The sequence below is a fragment of the Tachysurus vachellii genome, chromosome 3 (genome assembly GCF_030014155.1).
Source record: "Tachysurus vachellii isolate PV-2020 chromosome 3, HZAU_Pvac_v1, whole genome shotgun sequence".
NCBI lineage: Eukaryota > Metazoa > Chordata > Actinopteri > Siluriformes > Bagridae > Tachysurus > Tachysurus vachellii.
The window spans coordinates 12,286,994-12,311,664 of record NC_083462.1 but is presented as its reverse complement, the minus strand read 5'-3'; the positions used below and the strand labels follow the sequence as shown (position 1 = coordinate 12,311,664).

At 39.3% G+C, this 24,671-nt stretch overlaps 1 protein-coding gene across 10 annotated transcripts; it reads left to right on the top strand.

Annotated features, from left to right (window-relative positions):
* The first annotated feature begins 550 nt into the window (after nt 1–550).
* On the top strand, nt 551–21,993 carry tpm3 (tropomyosin 3). 10 transcript variants are annotated; one of them, XM_060865768.1, is made up of 10 exons: nt 551–810; nt 1,569–1,694; nt 9,006–9,139; nt 9,465–9,582; nt 9,781–9,851; nt 10,965–11,040; nt 15,060–15,122; nt 15,484–15,553; nt 15,753–15,831; nt 20,598–21,993. In XM_060865768.1, exons 1-10 carry the CDS (start codon nt 697–699, stop codon nt 20,758–20,760), a joined length of 1,014 nt encoding a protein of 337 aa, XP_060721751.1. In that variant the 5' UTR covers nt 551–696; the 3' UTR covers nt 20,761–21,993. The 10 variants fall into 10 exon arrangements, with proteins under 10 accessions (XP_060721751.1, XP_060721755.1, XP_060721756.1 ...); XM_060865773.1 differs by lacking the exons at nt 10,965–11,040; nt 20,598–21,993 and adding exons at nt 10,153–10,228; nt 17,295–17,576 and having other exon boundaries at nt 557–810; XM_060865767.1 differs by lacking the exon at nt 10,965–11,040 and adding an exon at nt 10,153–10,228 and having other exon boundaries at nt 560–810.
* Nucleotides 21,994–24,671: the final 2,678 nt, after the last annotated feature.

Below are 24,671 nucleotides of genomic sequence, written 5' to 3'. Positions count from 1 at the left end.
ATAAAACAGTGGGTTGACTGACATGCCAGAAATGTATTGCATGACCTGGGATGGCACAGACACAGACACACACACACCTGTGCCTGTCACAAATGGGCTTTGTCTTATTATAGCAGAGGCCATACTCCCTCTCACAGCCTTGATCCTTTCTTTTGTCTCATTCATTACATGTAATAACTCACTGTTCTGCTTATACTTAAGAAGAGAACACATATAAAGTGAGCAGTGGAAAAGGAATGAATAAGAATAGAACGGGAATAAAGCTAAGACAAAACTTGGCCAATGTATGTCAAAAAACTATCTTATGTGTGTTGTAGCAGCTCGTTTGGTACACGTAGTAGTTACTCGTTTGGACGAGACAGAATCATTTTTTTAATATAGCCAAGGATTTGATTTGCCTGTATCTATGCCTGTATTAGGTAGCTACATGAACAGAGACATAGCTGGGGCAATAAAAGGGGCATGGTGTAATTAACATGGGAGGGGATATATGCCCCCTGATATAAAGGCCCTCCCCTTATCTCTTGCTGAGTTTGGGTTCCTTTTCCTTCACTCCCTTCCTCTTCTTCCTCTTGCTCTCAACCTCTTTGTCAAAGTCTTTGAGCTCAATTCTTCTATCTGATCCCCTCCTGCTTTCTACTGCATTAGACATTTCATTGCATTCTTGTACTTTGAGCACCACTCACCACAACCAAGATGGAGGCTATCAAGAAGAAGATGATGATGTTGAAGCTGGATAAGGAGAACGCTCTGGACCAGGCAGAGCAGGCCGAGACCGACAGGAAAGCAGCTGAGGATAGAAGCAAACAGGTGAGAGAGAGAGAGAGAGAGAGAGAGAGAGAGAGAGAGAGAGAGAGAGAGAGAGAGAGAGAGAGAGAGAGAGAGAGAGAGAGAGAGAGAGAGATTTTGACTTTGAATGTGTCTTGATACTAATACAATGTCAAGCTGTTCAATATTTTAAGCTTAAGGTCAGTATTATTGTACATGAATTACAAATTTTGTTATTTTAGGGCATTACCTATGAGCCACTGGCTTATATTGGCTTAACAAATATGTAAATGAGTTCAAGCCAACAATCTAAATCTAATCTAAAATCTAGTGAAAATCTAACTTGTTCTTCAAATTCAGCACTATGAATACTATAGAGTCATCATATATTGAACATATCCATCCAATGAGTGTGTGTGAACACTGTAAGGGTGTAAAATTAAACTCAAATACCTCAGTGGCCTCAAACTAAGGCAGAAAATGGAGTATGCTGCTAATGTGGGTAAAGTAATAGCCTAGATAGTGCGCTGAAAGCCCACACTTTTTGTCAGAAGTCTGTAATGTGCCCAGGGAAGAATATAAAGGAAGCAGGGATCACTGGATTGTGGTAGGCAGGAACTTCCCATGGACGATATTGACACATACAAGCTGTTGAAATAGTGATACACTTCTTTCCACAGAGTGCAGAGATCAGAAAAGTTACTAAAAGAGGCAGTACCAGCTTAGAATGGGGCAAAGACTAGAGCGGTCTCACTGTATCATTACGTCAATGATAACTATTTACACCTTTTTCCACTCAGCATGAAGATGAGTTGATTCAGATGCAGAAGAAGCTGAAGTCAACAGAGGATGAGCTTGATAAGTATTCAGAGGCCCTGAAGGACGCCCAGGAGAAACTGGAGATTGCTGAGAAGAAGGCTGCTGATGTGAGTGACAACAATCCACCAAGCACAAACAGATCAATCCGTAGTCCAACCACCTCACCCCCCCAGCAATCCCCACCGCACCTCACCCCCCAAAAACCCCCACCACACCTCACCCCCAACAACCCACCCTGTCATTCATTCTTCCCCTTTATTCCTGCACAGTTGTCTCTGTCTTTTCTCCTTTTTAGCCCCTGACATCCCCCACCCACCATTATAACCTCTATTCTTGTGCTCTCCTCTTGCTATATCTGTTGGTTTCTCATACTGCTAAGTGCCACAGAGGTGACAGCGAGTCTTATTAAGTATCAATACTTTGTGTGTGCTCCAGGTGGATAATTACAACTGCGACACCGTTTTCGTTTTAGTGCCATTCTTATCAATTATTGAGTTTCAGGAAATCTGGAGACTCCCTCTGGCACAGCACTAGTGCTTAACTCGATGGTTTTCAAGGTGACGACAGCTGGGAAATAAGTCTTAGTTTTGCTTAAAGGATGCCACAGATTTTCACCATTACACTATGACCACCTTTATATAAATATAGAATATAATTTTTTTATATAATTGAGCATATTTTTTGAACATTTAGTCATTTTTTTATCAACTCACATTTCACCCAGTACCAGTGCTTTTCTTTCAAGTTGAATTCACCACTGAATAAAGGTACATTCTGTATCCTTACTGCACTCTATACACCCTGTTGGTGAACTCCTTAGCACTGATCACATTTAATGTGGTGCTGTAGAGTAAAAATTAGTTACAGAAGCAGCATTATATTGTCTCTGTCTTTCTTTTTTTATCTTCTTTGTTTTCCACCCTCATGATTAACTGTTCCGTCAGAGGTCTGGATATAGCAGGTCCACCTGTTGTCATAATGTATGACCTTCAAGCTATGCATGGAGTGAATGCAAGGGGTTTTTAAGTGTGTGTGTGTGTGTGTGTGTGTGTGTGTGTGTGTGTGTGTGTGTGTGTGTGTGCGTGTGTGTTATATGTAGTTTCTATGGAATTCTTTGATATGTATTCACTCTGGTGTGTTTAGGAACATGAAGACTACTGTGTATAGTATTGAATGTAAGTAGGAATGACAAGGAGTACATAGCGATGAGCTGGAGTTTTGCGGCCAGTAAATATTTTCTATAGCAGGCATGTACACTGGCTTGTGTGAAAGAGAACCCATTGTTCTCATTCAGAGACAGACACACTGTTCAGGGTCAAGTAAGAAAGATATATGGCATTCACCGATCCAAAACGTCAACCAGAGCCACTCTACTGCCACTGCTACAGCTGTCGCTTATTACTATTTAAAACCCAACCATGGACCCAACCATGAACCAAGCGCTTATTCTGCACCAGTAAAAAAATCAACAGTTTTAATAGTGGTTTGCATCGTAAGACCGTTTCCAATAACTATCACGCATATCTTAGCCCATCAGATTTTGTCTCTTGTTGCCATGCACAAAGAGGCTGACAGACGGCCTGTTCTACATGTGATGATCCCCCCCACGAAGAAAGATGATTTAAATAGAGCAGCTCTGAGTCACTGGAGGCTACTGTATAGCCGTAATGATAATTCTATTTGTTCAGCTGGACCTTAAGTAACTGACCCTCTGACTTCAACTATATATATTTACACTAGGTGTCATACAATACAATTTGCTTATAATAACTATACAACCAAAGAATATTGTTTTTGAAAGAACAATTATGAAATTTATGGAAAGGGCTTAATAATAATAACCTATGCTTGTACAACATACTACTGATATACTGCTACAACCCTAATATGGGTGGTAGAATAGATGCGAATCAACAGGTAGCAGCTCAAATATTTGGTGCATGTGTGGGTCTTAGAGGTGAAGATCATCCCTACCACCTTGTCTTCTGTGACCACTCATGTGAACTGACAACCGATTAGTGCTATAATTAGCTTGGTTACCACTACTTGTGAAAAAAACACACAGAGGATTCTATCACAGCGGGGTGTTTTTGAATATTACCCTAGCTGCAGTGCCCTGCATTCACCCTCCTTTCCACTTTCCCACATTTTGCAGTGGTAAATAGTCCATAATCGAATATTTTGCAAAAGTGTTAGCATTCACCAATTATGTAAGTATTCACCACCACTGCTGTAAACCCCCCCAAAAAAACTGTAAAAAAAAAACAACAAAAGCAAGTCCAGGATGAGGTTCAATCAGTATCAATCAGGGTTAAACATTCAATCTATTGGAATCTAAAAATTGAAAGAATGACAGAATCGTGATTTTGCCCCCAATATTCATGTTCCAGGTAACAAGGAGATAAGTCAGAGAAGCACCCAATAGAACCCACAAGGGTTTATATATATATATATATATATATATATATATATATATATATATATATATATATATATATGTATATATATATTTATGTGTGTGTGTGTGTGTGTGTGTGTGTGTGTGTGCAGGCCTAATTATACAATATTATCACAAATAAATCTGAAATGTACTGAACAAATACACGTACACATATGGCCAAAATTTGTGGACACCTGACCATCACACAAATCTGTCCTTGAACACCCTGTTCCAGAACCCTAGATGTTAACATGGACTTAATCTTTTATTTCTTGCTATAACAGGTTCCATGCTTCTGGGAAGTCTTTCCACTAGATGTTGGAGTGTGACTGTGTGGATCCGTGCTCATTCAGCTACAAGAGCATAAGGTCTGGGGTTCAGTCAGTGTTCCAGTTCATTTAAAAGGTGTTCAGTGGGGTTGAGTCAGAGTCAGGGCTTAGTGCAGGACACTCGAGTTCTTCCACTCCAACCTTCAGACACCATGTCTTCATGGAGCGCTGTGCTTTGTGCACAGGGATGTTGTTATGCTGGAAAATTGTTTGAATCTCTTAGCTCCAGTAAAGGTAAATTTTACTATTACAGCATCCAGAGATGTTATATATAATTGTGTGCTTTCAACTTCGTGGCCAGTTTTGGAAAAGATCACATGTGGCTGTGATAGTCAGGTGTCCAGAAACTTTTGGCCATATAGTGTTGAAATGAGAATAGATGTTCAAATCTTCTCTAATTTTTACAGCAAATTTCCACAGTAGTGTACTGGTCTCTTCCTTTCAACATAGTAACAAGATGATTATGTTCATTTTTAAGGCACATCAGTCATGTCTTGCTACATCCCAAACAACAACTTATAAAAATTGCACTTTAAAGGCCTTCAGTAAACATGAGCAAAGTTATATTAAATTAATTCTGGCCTTGGTCTTAAGCACCATCTTCTAGTGTGGTTGCAGTAAAACCAATTTTCATAATTAATCATATTGATGCATAATCAAAAACTATACTTACATTTCTGATAGATTTATGAACAACAAAAGCCAATAAACACATGATACCGTTTGGGTGAATAAACCTCTCACATTTATTGATAATGACTTCTTTTATACTTAATAATAGTTTCATTTATATTACATAACTAAAGTCATACAGCAGTGAGTGTGTGAATGTAAATGGACTCGTATCCTGCATTCACCCTGACCAGTATAAAGCCATTACTAAAGATGAATAAATGAATCAAAAGACAATATAACATTACCCCACCACCGGCACAGAGGAGTTTTACTATTATGATAGTGGGTGCAATCAGATTATAGCTGATCACAACACGGCAAAATAACACATTAAATGTCAGACCTTTCTCTGTCTGTATTGCTGACATAAAAGAAACAGTCAACTCTGTCTCCATCTGTCGGCACAGTTGAAGTAGTGCAATTCTCTAGAGTACTGAACAGTAACAACTGGAAAACATTGATATGAAGCAGGAAGGAGTGACAGGATATGATAACTATATATAACATTTTCCATTGCCACTACATCAGGGTTGCTTTCACTTTACTGTATTTCATTTAAAATTATTTTTATTTTTCTGAGTTCTCTGATTTTCTCCAACTTCCCAAAAACATGCCAGTAGATGGATTGGCTAAAATAAATTGCCCCAGCTGTAAATGAGTGTGTGAATGTATATAAGCATAGTGAATTGTGATGGACTAGTACACCATTCAGGCAGAATTCTCCTGTTATGCACCCAATGTTACTGGGATTGACTTTGGGTTCACTGTGGCCCTGACCAGGATAAAACAGTTACTAAAAATGAATGAATGAATGAATGAATGAATGAATGCACTCGTGTTTCTTGCCATTGTGTGTAAATCTCAGATAATGTTCTTACCTCTTACCCCACTGCAACATTACCAAGCAAACAAGCTAAACCACAGCTCAAAGCCAGAACACAACACACACACACACACACACACACACAAATCCATCATGCATAATCTTGCTTATAGCCTTCTGATTGCTACACATGACTGCATCTAGGAGTCAGTATGAATAACATAAGACATCTTTTTTACTTCTTTTTTGTTTACAATGCAATGCCTGTTTGCATTGGAAAGTGTTAAAACTGGGTTCTGAAAGCTTTATTATAATGTGAGGCATAAATTTGGCAAAACTGTTGGGAAAGATCTTTCTGAACTACATACCTTCATTAAAGATTTGTTTAAGATTTAATAGTCATCGATTCTGGTCCAGGTGTTTATATAAGTAAAACTGACAAGAAGTACAAGTCCAGAAAAGGAAGGGAATATATTAGAATGACTTTCTCATGCTTACTGTTTCACTTATGGGTTCTTCATACTGTTCCTGGATGACAGATAATCAAGAATATGTGACACCTCAGATGGTATAGGTTTCATGTGATGCAAGACAACATCACGGCTGAAACTTGGGCCGACTACTTGAGTACATTGTCTTCATGAGGCCCAAGTTTGGTGGGACATGGTGGCACATTAGTAAAAAAAAAAAAGATCATGTACATAACATGCTTTTGATTTGTCCAGCTGTGAGGTGAATATTTGACATACTGGTAGAAGAGTTGCTTTTATTTAAAATTAAAACAACACTCACAAACATTGTACAGCAACATTACCATGAATGAGGTTATACATATACTTAAAAATCGAAATTTTATCACTCAGATTTTTTGCCTTCATGGAAACAAGATACTCCCAACATGGATTTAGCAACAAGGATGTTGCAGTGACAAATAGGGTGAGTCCTAATGTCCTTAATGTCTGTTGCAGTTAGTAACTATCATACCTATGAGTTTCAGCATCCTGTTTCATATTGTTTTGCAAGACAGACAGTGATGCGAGCTTCAGGTGTAGTGTTTTTAATGCTGAAACACTCTTATAGCAAATATGACTTCCGGTTAGTAAGGTGGTAAAGTTTTTAGGTGGAACTGAGGTCAAGATATAAAGCAAGGCTAAACAGACCAAAGCCCATAATAATGCTTTATAACCTGAGCGTCACGTGCACCTAATGCCACACCTTAGCTAAGGAGCGGTCAGGAATGTCGACATGACTTCTCATGTCGTCATTTACCTGGACACGTGTGATTCGCAAAGCGGCCAATCAGGTTTCACTTTGATCTCCTGATGTCTGATCCAGGATCAGCAAGCAGACTGTTCAATTGTCTCACTCACTGGGTGGAGCGAACCGGAAGTGAGCTGAAATAGAAAAGGAAGAAAAAAAAAAGAAAAAAAGGGAAGAGTTGAGTCAGTCTAACAAACTTTGCAGGACAGATTTAAAGGCAAAAAAAAAAAAGATTATATCGGAAGACATTAGGTGAAAAAGCAACGCGACGCACAGTACAAGCGGATAACTTGCCACGTCTGTCCTACTGAGCAGGAAACAAAAAACTTTCTGCGCTTCCTACTTTCAGCGTCTGAACACCATCTCTAAGGTTTAACCGGTTACAACAACTGTAAGCAAGCTGAAAAGGGTCCTGTCTCGTCACTACTACAAGTTGACTCGTTGGCGGGGCGTTGGTTTTTTCCCCGGTCTTCCTCCTCCTCCTCCTCTAACACACTCATCACTGTGCGCGCACACACACGCTCCAAAGGCGCAGGACGACGCAACCCACATCCCTTCATCACACTACTCTTTAAAAAGAGGGGGAAAAAACACAAGAAAGAACGCGTTTAAAATGGCCGGAACAAACAGCATCGACGCAGTGAAGAGAAAGATTAAAGTTTTGCAGCAACAAGCCGACGAGGCAGAAGAAAGGGCCGAGATTTTGCAGAGACAAGTCGAGGAAGAGAAGCGCGCCCGAGAGCAGGTAATCTCTCCATTACAATGTTTCTGCTGTCCGGAAACGTTCAGTTAATTACACGCGTAATACATTTCTTACTTGACTTTCAGCTCACAGCCCTTTTGGAGCAATGAGAGGCATTTCAGTGCAGCATCCTGTGTTTAGTTTCCAATGAAAAGTTAGCACTGACCTGCTGAGTATACAACACTGACATTATTTTACCATCCTGATGTAAAAAAGTCTTTTTTTATTTCTTGTTCTATTTTTTGTACAAGTTTCGTACTACATTGTGTTTGCACTGGGTGAGAGATGAAGAACATTGTATCATGGTGTTAGATCACATCCCCTATTGCTTCAGAGTCAGTGAGTAACTCGGACCTCATTAGACACCTGAGCACGAGACTCTGGTGACCAGGTGCGCTATGGCACACTTTGGCGTTCTCAGGTGCTTTCAGACCTCTCAGCTTTCTTCTACACATCTCAGACAGTAGAATACCTATAGAAATGGTATAGAAACGACTCAAAACTGTTTTCGGTGCACTCATTTGTGATGAGCTCACCTCCTTGGACTCCACAGTTCCTCATACCTTATTAGGAGCGAAACGCCAGACTTTGAGAGCGATTGCGTCATATCCGGCTGAGCAGAGTGAAGCGTTCAGGCTACTCTTCCTCTGACTAGGTGTACCGTTTGTCGTGATGATATACGAAGTGTTTAACACGTTTTTAAATTGTACTGTTTTTTTTTTTCTTCATTGTGACAGAGATGTCAGGGTTTTTTTTTTATATAAATAAACTGACTGTTATGAGCATACATGGTCATTAAAGAGTGGCTGGGAAGCTGTGCAATGCAAACTGTTTATCTCTGTTGTTTCTCAGGGCCAAAACATTTGCCAGTGTTTCTGTGAGCCTTCACTGGTTATAAGCCCTGTCCTGAGTATTGTAATGTTTTCCAACTAAGACCTCAACATCCAACTCAGAAAGGTTCACTAATTCGCTGATCTGTTCACTCTGGTAACGATAGGTGAAGGGTTTGTGTAACCCATAACCAGAGATTAGAACCTGACAATATTTAGCTCAGCTGTTTGTATTTTGTACCTTCTTTAGCCTCCCATTCTCTTGAAAGTCACCCTTTGAAACCGTGATTGTGTTGACGGATTTGTGTCTGGGTTGCAGGCTGAGGCAGAGGTGGCCTCTCTGAACAGGCGTATCCAGCTGGTTGAGGAGGAGCTGGACAGAGCTCAGGAGAGACTGGCTACAGCCTTACAGAAGCTGGAAGAAGCAGAGAAGGCAGCAGATGAGAGTGAGAGGTACGTGCATGCAAACATTTGTTGTTTAGCAGGTTACAGATCGTCTGTGCAACCAAATTCATGCAGCTGCTTTTGTCTCTCACCTAGACAAAGGTAGAGCTTTATCATTTAGCATAGATTTTATAATCATGTGTGTCCTGGACCACCACCAAATGTGGTTTGTGTGAACGGAGCACAGTGCATTCTTAAGATGCATTGGACCCTGTTCACGCTTATGTAGCCCTTTCACAATTGATGTTACTTGTACATTGATGTCATCTGTGAACGTTGCCTTGATGAGTCAGCTAAAGCAAATGAAAACAATGTTTTTCTGTCTGTGGAACAGAGGCATGAAGGTGATTGAGAACAGGGCCCTGAAGGACGAGGAAAAGATGGAGTTACAGGAGATCCAGCTGAAGGAGGCCAAGCACATTGCTGAGGAGGCCGACCGCAAATACGAGGAGGTGAGAGACATGCATGAACCCTGATATTACTTTCTACTGACACTAGTTTAGAATTTATGCACACTGTACTGACCTGAAGAAAGTAATGACTATTGGTTTTGGCTCTGTTACACTTGTGTGTATAAAATGTCACCCGTACACTATCAGGGCGGTGTGGCTCAGTCCAGCATTTGGAGGTAATTGACTGTGTGTGTACAGGTGGCTCGTAAGCTGGTGATTGTCGAGGGAGAGCTGGAGCGCACTGAGGAGAGAGCTGAGCTCGCCGAGGCGTGAGTCATTTATCTTTAGACTGAGGGTCTTTATTATGAACTACATTTTAGAAGTACAGTGACTCTCTGCAGCTGTTAATGTATGACAGAAAGCTTCAAGCCGTGTGCATTTATAATTAAACTAGATCTAATAGGCATGAGAGAAATGCTTGCATTTGCATGACAAAAGGAATGCTTTATCCTGACGTGTGTGTGTGTGTGTGTGTGTGTGTGTGTGTGTGTATCCCATGCCCTCCCTCATCCCTTTTGTTCTTGTGCATGTTTGACCCTTGGTGCAACTTCTACCAAACTAAACTAACAGTAAAAAGAAGCAGTTTGAGGAGGAGCTAAGGGTGCTGGACCAAACACTGAAGACTCTGCATGCTTCTGAGAACAAGGTAGAGGCACAACACATGCTGTTTGTTTATACGCTAAAGATCCTCTTTTAGTGAGGGTCATCATTTTGTGTCTTAGGAGGAACAGTAGCAATTTTGTCACGCTTCTCTGAAAATACTTGTTCTGGCAGCTTTTAAGAGTTGTGTGTATACCCGTGGGGTTTTTTTTCTAGTCGTCTAAAGTGGAACAAAAAGTGAACCAGGCTCCTTCATTCAGGCATGCCCATCTTTACTATCTGATTTTGCTGTTCTGTCCACCTTTTACTCTCTTTCTCCCCTTCTTGCTTGATCTTGGCTAACACTGTTTTTTGACCAACACGCTGTGTGCCTGATTGTTTAGACTGAGAACATGGCCAGCTCTTCACAGTATGAACAAGCATGAACAAGTGCCTCTTGCCTGTCGGTGCCACATTACCTCTGTCATGCTTTGCATTTGCCAATGGCTTACACAACTGAAGAGCTGAATACACACGGTTTGAAATGAGACGTAGGCCCTTGCTTTATTTAATTGCACCACAGTGAAGATGCACATTAGATTTTCTTGTAAATGTAAAGAATCTTCACATTATCACCTCACGTTTCTGTCTTTCATCACCTGCAGTTCTTACTGTTCCTTACAGTCTGAGATTTATTCTTCACTGACTTTGTACATGTTCTATCTCTTTCCCTTCATGCTGTTTTCTCCCACTTCTCTTCCTGCTGCTTTTCCCAAAATCAAAAATGCCCGTCCTGCTTTCAGTAAATGTGCAGAGCTGGAGGAGGAGCTGAAAAATGTCACCAACAATCTAAAGAGTCTGGAGGCTCAGGCTGAGAAGGTAGGGAGTGTGTGTTGCATGAACCTTTAGGGACCAGAATGTGTGTGTTTGTATCTCCTAAGCATAATATAATGTTCTGTTACACACGTGGTAAAGACTGATGAGACTGATTACACACGTGCAAGACTGATGAGCTTAATATAGCCCACTGCAGCTTTTCATTCAAGCTATGCAAACCTGTCATTCTCACTAGAACAATGTTACCAGACATGTCGAACAAACACATAACAACCGTTTATACAATATCCCCTACCTCTGCAACACCACCAATAACAATTATTAAAGATGTAAACAAAATGTAAAATGTAAGCGATCCTTCGTGGCAAGAGCCCCGCACTTGCCACTTTATCTGGCCCACATATCACCCTGGATTGGCAGCAATGAACTGATTCGAATCACAGCTCTGTTTAGAGGCAACTGCAAGTTTAGGCCCATTTCAATTTAAAATTAAAATTTGCGTTGCTCACATTCTACACATCTAAACCTTTAAATGTGGCTTCTTACTTTTGGGCCATTTTTGGTTCACAGTACATTGGGACTGTATTTACAATTTATAACAGTTCGCTTAAATGGAAAAAAAAGGTGACCCAACAGATTGGGTTGGTAAATGCTGCTTCTTTGGGCTCATTGATTTATCTGTAAGTATCATGATGGTAAAAACAATTGTGCTTCTCATGGTGGTCTTGAGTATGGTAACATTTCCATTTCCAGCATTTAGCAGACACCCTTATACAGATCGACTTAGATTTAACCTCATTTTATACAACTGAGCAATTGATGGTTCAGGGCACCCGCAGTGGCAGCTTGGTAGACCTGGGAATTGAACTCACAGCCTTTTGATCAGTAGTCCAACGCCTTAACCACTAAACCACCACATGCCGACAGCATGGTTAAAATTGACACATCTCTGTGACACATCTGAAATAGTTGAGAAAGTCCTCACCCCACTTTTGATACTGAAAATAATTGGAGGATAAACAGTTGGTATTGGGATTCCATTGGGAAAGGTGAAAGATGGGAGACTAATGGCATGCAGGTTCTTGGTAAAAACCTTACTGCAGTATTTCCTTTTTCCTGTTTCTGATGGTGAAATTTAAAGATCTCTATATTGAGAGAAATGTGAGTCAAAACACATTGCAATGTAACTGATGGATTGGGAAACAATAGTGATATTAATAGGATCTATATTTTGAAGAACTATCCTAGCGCTTTGCTTTTCTATAGCCAATCAAATCCATTTAATTATACACCGAGGCACTCCTGCCCAGTCATGTGGAATAAAATCATCGCATGCCATTACAAGTGGCCTTTTCCTGCTTGTGCAGCTGTATTTCATCATCCTCACTGAAAGGCCAAACATGTTAGCTCACAATACATTGAGCTTTCTGGAGCTGTAATCAAAAGGAGGGAAGTGAGCATTCATCCTGAGTCACTAATCAGTTTATCCAGAGCTTTTCTGTCCTAGAAGTCAAAAGCGTAAGATGGGAGTAGCATATCTATCAAAAATAAAGTACATTTTTTTCATTATTCTAAAAAATGACACCTCACTAGAATGAAACCAACCATGCTCCAGGCTCTGTGTATTCTCATGAGAAACTCTAGCTGCGACTTGTTCCCACTAATCCAAATAAAGATATAGTAATCAAAGGTCACACGCTTGCTTGAGAGATTAAAACAGACAATCGATTAGGCCATCCTTAAAAATATTTTGGTTTGCAGTAACAGTAAAAAAAAAAAAAAAGGGGTTGGTAGGTAGGTCTATATTTTTTTTCCAAGTTTCAATGTAAAAAAAAAAATAAAAAAAGTACAATTTTGGTGATGGTGATTACGTAGGTATGAATTTAAACAAATTAGCATATCGTGACATCACTGACTGGGTCTTCAACCCGTGCCTTCGGTCGAACACACCATTCACATTTCTGTTGTAAAAAGAGAAACGTTGTGCAGAAGTATTATTTGCTGTTATGCGTGTGTGTCCGAAGCTGCAGTTGCTGTGTGACACGTTCCAAAAAAAAACCTGGACGTGCTCTGAGAGAAAGCCGTTAAAATCAATTTCCTGTTTTCGTTTTCGAAACTTGTTTGTTGGTCCAATCGATTCGTGCAATAGATTTTCGAACAATAGAATTTGTATTAGTTGTTTGAAGAGTAAAGAAAAATTGGTCAGTCTTAACGCAAGTTTACAAGTGGGTCCAAGTAGTTTTCGGTCGGACTTAAAGCAGGAAAAAAAAATTTGAGTCGGTCCTAAATTGACAGGGTCGGTCGGGTTACGGCAAACAAGAATATTTTTAAGGATGGCCTTACTAAAAGGGCAGGATGTTAGTTAAAGGCTTCCATCAAAGCTGCTCCAAAGGAATTAACCAACAGAATATGGAAGAAATCAGTAAAAATCAGTGTGTTTATAGGTATTCACTCACCACTTTGTGCAGGCTAGGAATGAGGGGGAAACTAATTAGACCAATTAGGTATTATTGACCCAGTTATGGATTTAAGTGCAGCAATGGCAGTGAAATATCAAATTTATTTATTGTATATATGGGAAAGCCTTGACCGCATACATTGCCTTACTTCATCAGCACTAAAGAAATGCAGAGTTTAGGAACAACTTTCCTGCCCCAAAGACACGTAGGAGCCGGTGCCTTGAACACTTTACAGTCATGACATATATGACCCCACAGAAAGCTTTGCAGTAGCCTTTTAATTATGGTAAAATGATGGTTTTTCATATCCAGTAAAAACACCTTACATGTAAGGCACTTTATAAATGATTTTTTGTTTATTTACTGTCTCTGGACAAAAAGGTTGGCACCTTGACGTTACACGGAGACATTAGGATGACTGGTGTAGTAGCTCGATGCATTTGCATAAAGCATCAGTTGCCTTGGTAACTGAATAGGGCTTAAGATGAGCTTTGTCTCTGAATCCAAGTGAATGCAAATTAGCCAAGGTTGGTGAAAAATTCCTGTATTATTACTTTTACTTAAGTTATATCCCTCTGCACCTTAAACAAGACTTCTAATTCAAGCATCTGCATATTATCTTAAAGGCCAAAGCAGTTGAAAATCCTGACTGATTTCAAACACAGCCATGAATTTATACTATATACACTAGATATTTTTTGCACACCGATATTAATTGCTGGGGACAAATAAAAGTATAGTACATAGGGTTTTTTCATGCATGATGTGTGTTAGGTATGTGTGTATAGGTTACGTAATGATGTTGGACCTTCGTTGATTAACATGAGAATTTATTGAAAACTGTAAAAGCAGTGAAGTTACTACTTCTGGATTAAATAAACTGATATTAACTGCAAATGGCTGTGCATCTTATATAGCCTAATTAATAAGGGAACTAAAAATCCTAAAGATGCTTCACACCAGGGTGGTGTGATGGAGCACAGCACACAGAGGAGTGCTGCTACTCCGCTTAATGGTGTCTGCAGTAATTGGTTGATCGTTACAAAGGTTTATATTTGTGAATTCGACAACATTTGTGGTATAAGAACATTTAGTGTTATGTAGCAAAAGCTACACAATCTTTTGTGATCATAGTCAAGCATGGTAATACACAGGTATCTGATGACTATACAGGTAAGTTAAGTACGCATTTAGTGCGAAGTCACTGGTGTGTACAACAATAACCCATCATTCAGCAAGGACGTGTGTACAGGCTCAGTGTTCAGTGGTTCAATGTGTTTGGTCTGATTCGTACCTGCTGCATTGTTGCTGTTACGGCCACATTCCTATGCACATGTCCTGATCTGTTTTAAAGTTCTGGCAGTGCAGGAAGGTTAAAAACAAAACACACTTTTTCCTCCTCAGCATTCTGTCTGCCTCAAGGGGACTTTTAAGAGTTCAGGTTTCTGAGCTGCGAAGCTTGTTCCCATGTTAGAGCAACTTGCAACATGACAGCAAATATAATATGTATTTGACGTGAACAAATTCTGGAGCTAATATTGGTGTAGCTGTTTTGGAAGTCATAATGTGACTATTTTTGGTTTTTTTGTCCTCTGTCTGCAGTATTCCCAGAAGGAAGACAAATATGAGGAGGAGATCAAGATCCTGACTGATAAACTGAAAGAGGTGAGCTGACATTCTAGTTCTTGAAAATATGATTAACATTAGAATTGGTGGCATAGAAACCTTTATCATCACCACATATATATTGTAGTACAATGGAGTAGTTTTCTTTGCCTATCCCAAATGAGGAGGTTGGGGCTAGAGTATAGGGGCAGCTATGATGCAGTGCCCCTGGGGCAGGGAAAGTTAAGGGTCTTGCTCAATTGCACAATAGTGGCAGCTTGGCTGTGCTGGGGCTTGAACCCTGACCTTCTGTTTAAAAACGCAGCACCTTGACCAATTGAGCCACCACTGTGATGTTATGCTGACTGATTTTGCACAGTTTTTTTGATCATTATTGTGTGTATGTCTGTGTTTCTCCCAGGCTGAGACTCGTGCTGAGTTTGCCGAGAGGTCTGTAGCCAAGCTGGAGAAGACCATTGATGACCTGGAAGGTAAGTCTTTCGCACTCTTCAGCTCTTTTTCTGATTCTGAATCTTAATTTACTGACTCACTTTCTTCTCATTCACTTGCGTTCCTCCCTTGAAGGACTTAATTCTAACTATGATGCTTTCTGAATTCTTCCTTTTGTTCTATTTTGCCTTTAATTTGGTGTTAAACTTTCTGTTCCTTTCTTATTTTTCATGCAAACAGATGAGCTCTATGCTCAGAAACTCAAGTACAAGGCCATTAGTGAAGAGCTGGATCACGCCCTCAACGACATGACCTCTATGTAATTACTTGGCCTGTATTTTGTGTGATTTGTGTGTGTACACATGCACATGCTTGATGGTTCACCATATTGCTTGTGCACCATGGTAGTGCCAGATAGTTAAGTTCTACTGACTTATGCGTTTGTGCATTATTTACAAGTGGCTACAGATTGCAGTGTGTGTTTGGTGTCACTTAGCTCTATAATCTTCATATGCCTGTGTGTGTGTGTGGTGTTTGAGCCTCTAACATGCTGTTTTATCATTAAAGAAGGCACTGCATGGAGCTGTTTGGCTGTGTGACGCGTGTAAAGATCACTGATGGCAGAAATGCCATAACTCTATTGTTGTAGGCAATAAAACACTACAAGTTACATTCAGTTATTTGAGAATAATCAACCATGTGGTGTGTGATGCAGCATGTCTTGAAGTGTTTTATTTCTCTTATACCACAGCAAGTAGTCAAGAATTAGTCACTTATGAAAAGTAAAAAGTATTATATAATATAAAATAAATATTTTTTTTTACACAGTAAGTTACAAAATACAGCGTGTTGTATTACCAAGAAATCAAAAACCTTCTTGCATCACACAACTTTAAACCTGCGTCCCAAAGACTTGTACACTATTCAAAGCCGTTGTGTAGTATACAAAGTGTGAATAATGTGTTCACACTAACGCTTGAAGTGCACATGCTAAAATTCAGATGTCAGACAGTTTGTGCACACAACACACACCTCTTTTAGCTCCATAGTAAATGAGGGGTGGAGCTACAAGGCTCTGAAACTGGATAAGAAAACCTTCTCAAGATGGCCAATGACACTTTGGTGGATGCCTTGTCAATTCACCCAGTTGTGTGATTGATTTTTATTTAATTTTCTCCCCTTTTCCCCCTCAATATTTAATCCCATTCTGCCAAAGCTAGCGGCATCGCGTTATGTGATAATGTTGATATCATTTGCCATTGACTTAACGGTGTATAAGTCCTTAAATTAAAGGTCCATTTGAGTTGATGCAACACTTCTAAAATTCATACACTACACAATAAGGCACATAATGCGTAGTTTGTTGGACGTCATTTTGGGACGCAGCTTCAGTTTTAGCTTTACTTCTGTCTCCTATAAAGCACATGCATGTTATGTACGCTGCTGTATAGGTCTTTACTATAGACATGGTGGTGTATTATAACAAGCAGCTTGAATTAATATCAGCTTCTGTTTTGTATTTTAATCAACACCTACTGATAAATCAGAGTGGAGTGTTGAGCAGCGCTGTGGTATAACCAGTATTAACTTGCGCTCAGCTGGAATGCTATTCAACACTTACCTTGTGATGACTTACTCACCCAGTTTAAGCTGCTGTTGTATGGCATTATGTGACGTGTGTGGAAAAAGGCAAAGCTGGTTTGAACAGCATTTTCTTGTTATTAGACAAAAGAGAAGCATTCCCTCTGTAGTGAGGTGTTGTCCATCCCTGTTTGTTTGCAGATAAGTTTCTGGACTTTACACTGACTGGCTTTCTTCAGAAATATCCTGCTTGGTCCTCTCAGCCTTGTCTCCATCCTGACCACTCGCATTCATGTCTCCTTCATCCTCCTGTTTTTTTTTTTGTTTTTTTTTTCTTTTCTTTTCTTTCTGTATCTTCAGGTTTATGTACCTCTTTCCTTTTCTGCTTTATGTTTTGTCTATATTTATGATGCCTGTGTATTCTCTTTTCTTGTCTTTTCTTTTCCCACTTTATTGTAATTATATCAAGCCTTGATGAACGTTCTTGAACTTGACAAATTCATCTGTGCTATACTCTGTCTTCTGTCCTCCTGTTTGTCTTCAGGCTGTATTTTGATGTCTGTACATGCTAAATGAAGGGAGGGGTGAAAGAAACATTAGTGTTAATGTTTTTGTCTCACTTTTTTTTTTTGTGGCACCAATTGAAGAGCAACTTTTCCACATACACATCATTGCTATATTTTTATTATCCTGTGTGCCTTAATCCAGACGTGTTTCATTGTATAAGAATAAAACGATCAACACTGTGGATGTGTGAAGGCCCGAGAGAAGGAAAAAGATTGATTTCCAGTAATGACGTCCTAAACTTTTTTTTCTTCTAGCACATAATTTACTCCTGAGCAATGAGTGTATTTTATCTGATATTAATCAACTATAAAATGTGGAAAAGGTGTTTTTAGAATAGCCAGTGATCTTGAGTTAGTAAAACTACTTGCTTATTTATGAAACTTGCCACATTGTAGAGCATAGACCAACTTTCACTGATCAACTCTTGCCTAAATGCTTAAACTCATGAATACCCTTTTAATCTCCTCAAATTGCAGATTAGTATCTTGCATCATGAAATTTTATTTCTTTATAATTAGTTAAATTAATTATACATATTTGAATATTTGTTTTGTACTGGATAGTAGGTGCCCATCCCATTCAGACCTGAAAGGAAAGAGGGTCTAATACCCCTTCTCCACCAAAAAGAACCGAGTGCTGGTTCAGAGCTAGTGCTGGTGCTGGTTCAAATTTGGTTCCACTGACGACCTTCTAAGAACTGGTTTGCCTTTCCATCGGCTAGAGAGCCATCCCAGTCTGACGTCACTGTAAACGTGTCACGTTTCCCAGCAACGTTAGCGCAGCAGCGGCAAACACAACATCAACAATGGCGGATGTTGCTTTACTGTTAATGCTCATGGCTTTGTGAACCTACATTGGCGTCCAAGCGCGGCGAATCCAACCTGTACGTGCAGCTCCATGTAATTTGTATAAACAGAGGTTGCAATCGAGAAAGTACATAACATCATTAACACAGAAAAAAGTTAGCCTTAGCATGTAGATAACTACTATCATGTGTGCTGATAATTGATAATATTGCGGTAAAGTAAAAGTGTATTAAACATTAGTATATTAGCAAATACGCTAACAGTAACCCTGCCCACTGCTCCTGACACAAGCGGTTCTTAAGTCTAGACCAGCAACGTTTTGGTGCTACTTAAGAACCACTTTTCCTGGTTCAGAGCCAGTGCTTTAGCTATCGAAAAAAGAAAGAACTGGTTCTAAATTAGGCTCTGGCGCCTAAACTGCCTTGGTGAAAAAGGGGCATAACCGAACACATCATCTCTCCCTATGCCTGACTTTACTCCCTTGTGTAAATTAGTTGATCAGTGATAAAGCAGTGTTCCTAATTTTCCCCACCCTGCTTTCAACATCACCTCCTGCACATTTTTAAAGTTGGGAATGAGTATAATACCTGAAAAGGCTAATTTGTACATGTCTCACACAGGCAAGAAGACCATCCTGCCATCATTTGACAGGCCAATTGTGCTGCACGCTTCATTAGAAATGTCTGTGTGATGCAATTCCAACCTAATTAATAGAGGCAGGATGGTTTATCCTAAAATAAACTACTGTTTCTCAAATCGCATACTTTGGTACTACTCTAGACCATTATTGAGTACCCGAGCCTGAATTTTTAAACCTTTTTAAACTTTGTGAAAGGTTTGTTTTGAGAGCCCTTCTTATGGATTTTGTAGATGAGCGTTTAATATACAGAGAAGGTGTTTGACTTGATAAGCGGATCACAACGATAAGCACTTTTGACAGTTGAAAGTTTTCGAGTGAAACCGAACTTGCCAGTGTGTTTACCGTGGCTGTGCATCAACTGGATAAACATTACGGTTGGACTTGAAAAGCAGATGGACAGATCTTTCGGCTCTGATGTGACTCTTCATACTCTTAGTCCAGATGTACACAAGCAAGTATGTGACAAATATCTGCTTATGTAGAACAGACACGCACAACGATTGGTGACCGTAAGGTATAGTTGGAGTGTACTACTTCTGTCTTAAAATGGTTTAAAACTACAAAACCTAAAGGAAGGTGGTCTATGAAATTCAAACTATGGGCTCATAAAGTTTATCATTCATGTTTTGGGACTGACTATCTTTTTATTTGTGCATCAACTTTTCATGTATTTTGTAAAAAAAAAAAACCTTGCTGCTTCCTGTCCTGCAGTTTATCAATCAGCCAATCATTTGGCAGCAGCGTAAGGCATAAAATCCTACAGAGCTTCAGTTAACGTTCACATCAAACATCTGAATGAGAAATGGTGGAGGGGAAAAAAAAAACATCCAATGAGCAGCACGTCTGCAGACTTAAATGCATTGTTTATTAGAGAGGTCAGAGGAAAATAGACAGACAAGTTTGAGCTCACAGGAAGTGCTACAGTCACTCAAATAAGTACTTTTCCAACCAAGGTGAGCTGGAAAGCATCTTAGAACACATAACTGAAGTTGAAGGTGGTGATGTAGCTGTTTTCTTGGCTGATAGAGGAACCTTGATGAGATGTTTTTCTGATCACACTGCTTGTAAAGTGTGCTTCTTTAAGTGACTGTATAATTCCTGTCAGCTCAAAGCAACCCTTTACCCACTTATTACCACCAATTAGTCTTTCTCTGCACAATGAACAGTTTCTTTACAGTAGGCATTTTTATCCACTGGAAAATATGATAGTGAGATGTATTTATGGTACCATGGTATTTAACAAATAACCTGTTTTGTGGAAGTTCTTCAGCATTATAAATGTAAATCATTGCCATTTCCTCTTTGCAACTCTTATCCTGGAACCTGTCCATTTATCCTTCTTCCTCTGTCCCCTGACATTTCTGAATATTTTTTTAAGTGAACTTGGGATCATTCCCTTCTATATATCATTTCCATATTTTTCATTTTTATTTAATTATTTTTTTTTATCAAACACAGTTTGTTCAAATCTTTTTTTTCCTCACTTTGCAGAAAAGCTAAAAGATGCCAAGGAGGAGAACCTCAAGATCCATGCCACTCTAGACCAGACCTTGAGCGAACTGAACAGCTTCTAAACATCTTGGACCAGGACATTCCCCCTTTCCCATTTTCAACACACTCATCTCATGTTTCCGATTCGGTCCAAGTAGTCTAATTTGCCCAAAGTTGTTTCCTTTCACCTTTCCACTCCCTTCACCCCAAATTCTCTTAAAGCTGAGCTCACAGAACCGAGCAGCTCTGGCAGCACAGCTCTAAGCAAATTTGCGACAAGTTTTTTGTCTTCTAGAGTCTTGATTGTGGAGTTAGAAGTGGCATTTTAACCCTTCTTTCACCCTGTTGTGTCTGTGTATTGTATTTGACAGAATTCAGAAGAATTGGTGCTTTTCCACATGTGCCAAATCCCTAAAATGATTCATCTGGGGGATGTGGTAGCTCAGTGGTTAAGGTGTTGGGCTACTGATCGGAAGGTCATGGGTTTGAACCCCACGTCCACCAAGCTGCCACTGCTGGGCCCTTGAGCAAGGCCCTTAACCCTCAGTTGCTCAGTTGTAAGTCACTCTGGATAAGGGTGTCTGCTAAATGCCATAAATGTAAATGTAAATCTGAGGGTTTCAGTGTGTTGCTTTGTGACAAAGCTTGGGTACAGTTCACTTGTCCCTTTCCTCCATAAACATTGTGATCTCTAGACATCATCCTTCCCTAAAGCCTTTTTTTTGTGCTACTATTTAGGCACCTTTGAGTATAATCATTGCTCTGTGGTAAATATGTGCGGATGCACCTGCTCTTTTTTTCCTCTCTACCTATTGCTGTTTTCTTGCATGCTTTTGGGACCATTTCTAACGGTGATGTCTTAAAATGGTCTGGTTTCAAAACGAGCGTCTTTAAATTGTTATTTTTGTTGTAAGCTTAGTTATAGGTATTGTGTCCAGGCATGATGTTTGTCACTGTTTTAACAGTAAAACCGGCTTGCCTTGTTGAACCACTACATGTGAAACACTCCATCGGTAAGGGCCCATGGCAAATGTCAAGGCCTGAAATTTGCTAAGCATTCATTACCAACGATGGACTTGTCTTGCTTTTCAATAGAGCAATTAAAAAAAACAAGCACCAAGCTGGAACAAGGGATTTTTACAGACAACTGAGCACCGTCACTGCCACATTTTTCATTTTGCAACGTCTAACTGCTACATATGCGAAGATCGTTTCCAGCCCAGAAACTGAGAGAAAAGGGTAAAATTTTAAGTCAAAAATAAATAAATGATTTAAGAGCAAATGCATATTTTTAACTGGAAAAAGTCCTAAATTCATATATAATCACTATCTTTGTAATGATTTTTTGTTTGTTTATTTTTAAATAAAAGCCATGATTTTTTTTTTTTAAATGTCACCACCAAAAATTGTAAGCATGTTTTTAACGCCTAATTTTTAACAAGTGTCTTGTATAAATGACATTAAATAAGTGAAATTTATTTATAAAAATTACATTCAATATGGTTGACATGGACCAAAGTTCTGCACCTAGAATTAACATGGTATAAAAGATCTAGAAAACAAACTGTTAAAATAAAACAATCTCCAGATAGAAACAGCAACTCAGCAAAAATAGTAATGAATGGCAAATGGTGACTCAAAAACCAGTGGATACATTTAAGATTCCAACATAATTGACTCCTGTCTAAGAAATCTTGCTATGATTTTGAGCATAGGGTCAGAAGCAGAACCCTTTTTTTGATTGTAGAGCAACTTAAAGATTATGTGCAGAAGACCTCAGGATCAAAACTTGACACTCAATTGATGCTTTTGTGTCTGGATAATTAGTTCCATTCTTTATTCAGTCTGTAATGAACTTAGAAATGATGTTGACCTGTTAGTTCCTCAGGAGCTCTCGGTTGCACAATTCCACTGGACAAACTGCTGTAGAATTTATATTGACATTATTTTCCTGTCCAGTGTCTCCCAAATGAGGATGAGGTTCTCTTCTGATTCTGGTTCCTCTCGAGGTTTCTTCCTCATATCATCTCAGGAAGTTTTTTCTTGCCCTCATCGCTGCAGTCTTGCTCATGAGGTATAAATAGTAACTACATTTTAAGCTTTATTAGTTGTTAAAAGCATTATACAAATAATTTATTACATTTATCAGACCTGAAACATGGCTCTAGCCATTTATTCCTTGTCTACAGAACGATTAGACTTGAAGCATGCAAATGATCATTCTTCAGCTTCAGTACTTTTGAACTTGAGTATACAAGCTAATTCCGCATTTTGTCTGGCCTTGGAGAAACAATAGTTTTAGCCATGTTTGATTTTATTGCTATGTACATTTTATATATATATATAGATATATATATATATATATATATATATATTTATATACACACACACACACACACACACACACACACACACACACACACACACACACACACACACACATGCAGTTTAAGCATTACAATTCTGGCACTTTTCCCTGGCTATAATTCTTGTAATGGAAGAAATTGCATTAAATAGATGGTAGTCCATAATATGACTAAAAATCCTGAACATGAACCCCTGTATATGGATCTTCCCCAAACAAAGATGGAGGCATGTAATTGGATTGTTCGTGTATTTAATGAGCTCGCTTTGTGTAAGAACAGGTTTGGGTTCCAGGGAAGTGTAAAGACATTTCAAAGTGCCAATGTTCGAGCGGGTGCCCTGCGATGGGTTGGCACTCCGTCCAGGGTGTATCCTGCCTTGATGCCCAATAACGCCTGAGATAGGCACAGGCTCCCCGTGACCCGAGGTAGTTCGGATAAGCGGTAGAAAATGAATGAATGAATGAATGAATGAATGTTCGAGCGGAAGAACTCAGGTATGAACACCTGTAGGATGAACTAGAATACTATCTGCATTCCTGACCTCCTCACCCTTACATTATGTGTCTGATCTCACTAATGCTCTTTTGGCTGAATGATCACAATTCCCCAGCAGCAAAGAGGGATTAATTCTAAAATATTACAGTCAATTAAATTCAAATTTATTTGTATAGCATTTTAACATTGGACATTGTCTCAAAGCAACTTTATAGAACATAAGAAACATAATACAAAACCTTTACTATTGTACAAAGATTAATATAAAAATTCATGATTGATATTAGACTTATATTTTAATGTGTTTGTATTTATCTCTAATGAACAAGTCTGAGACGACTGTGGTGAGGAAAAACTCCCTTAGATTGAAGAGGTAGAAACCTTGAGAGGAACCAGACTCAAAAGGGAACCTCACCCTCATTTGGGTGACACTGGAGGCTGCGATTATAAATATACAATTTGACAATTGTGTATTAATGATTAGGTTGTTGTCATCAAAGACCACATGTAGTTGGCATCTTCTCTTGGAATGGCAGAAAATTACATGAAGCAGAATCCAACTGGAGCTTGAACATCTCTAGATGCCACAGGATCTTCACAGGGTTGGCCTCATCTCAACGAAGGCCCAAAATCTTCATTACATGGAACACAAATGGAGCTGGAACAATCTCTGGATGACTCGGGATGAGACTTTCAACAACGACATAAGTTTTGAGGTCAGTTGTCCACAGATTTTTGCCCATATAGTGTGTAGTTTCTGACTTTATGTAGGAGGAAAGATATATTGCAAAGCAAAGTGAGCCAATTATATTTCTAAGATATAACACCACGTATCTCCCATCTGTTGGTGACAGATAGATAGATAGTTTCTTTCTTTCCTACTTAAACTCTTTCCTGAGTCAAATTTTCTGAACATGTAACTCGTGTTGAAAAATTCTTTTTGTCCTTAATTACAAGTTTTTACAACATTTCATATTACAGCATCACAATATTTTGTTACCACATTCACGGTAACGCAATCTACCACATCTATACCAGCAACTACTCTTATATGATGTGTTTAAATCCATAAAGCTATCTGTTTTCATTGGTCTTTTGGCTAAAACCATGCAGTAGATTCCCTCAGGTCTGTCTCTAGGGTTGGGTGTGGCCCAGGCTTGTGCGTTTCCTGCACATGCAAATAATCTATAGAATGGAACATCAATAGCATGCA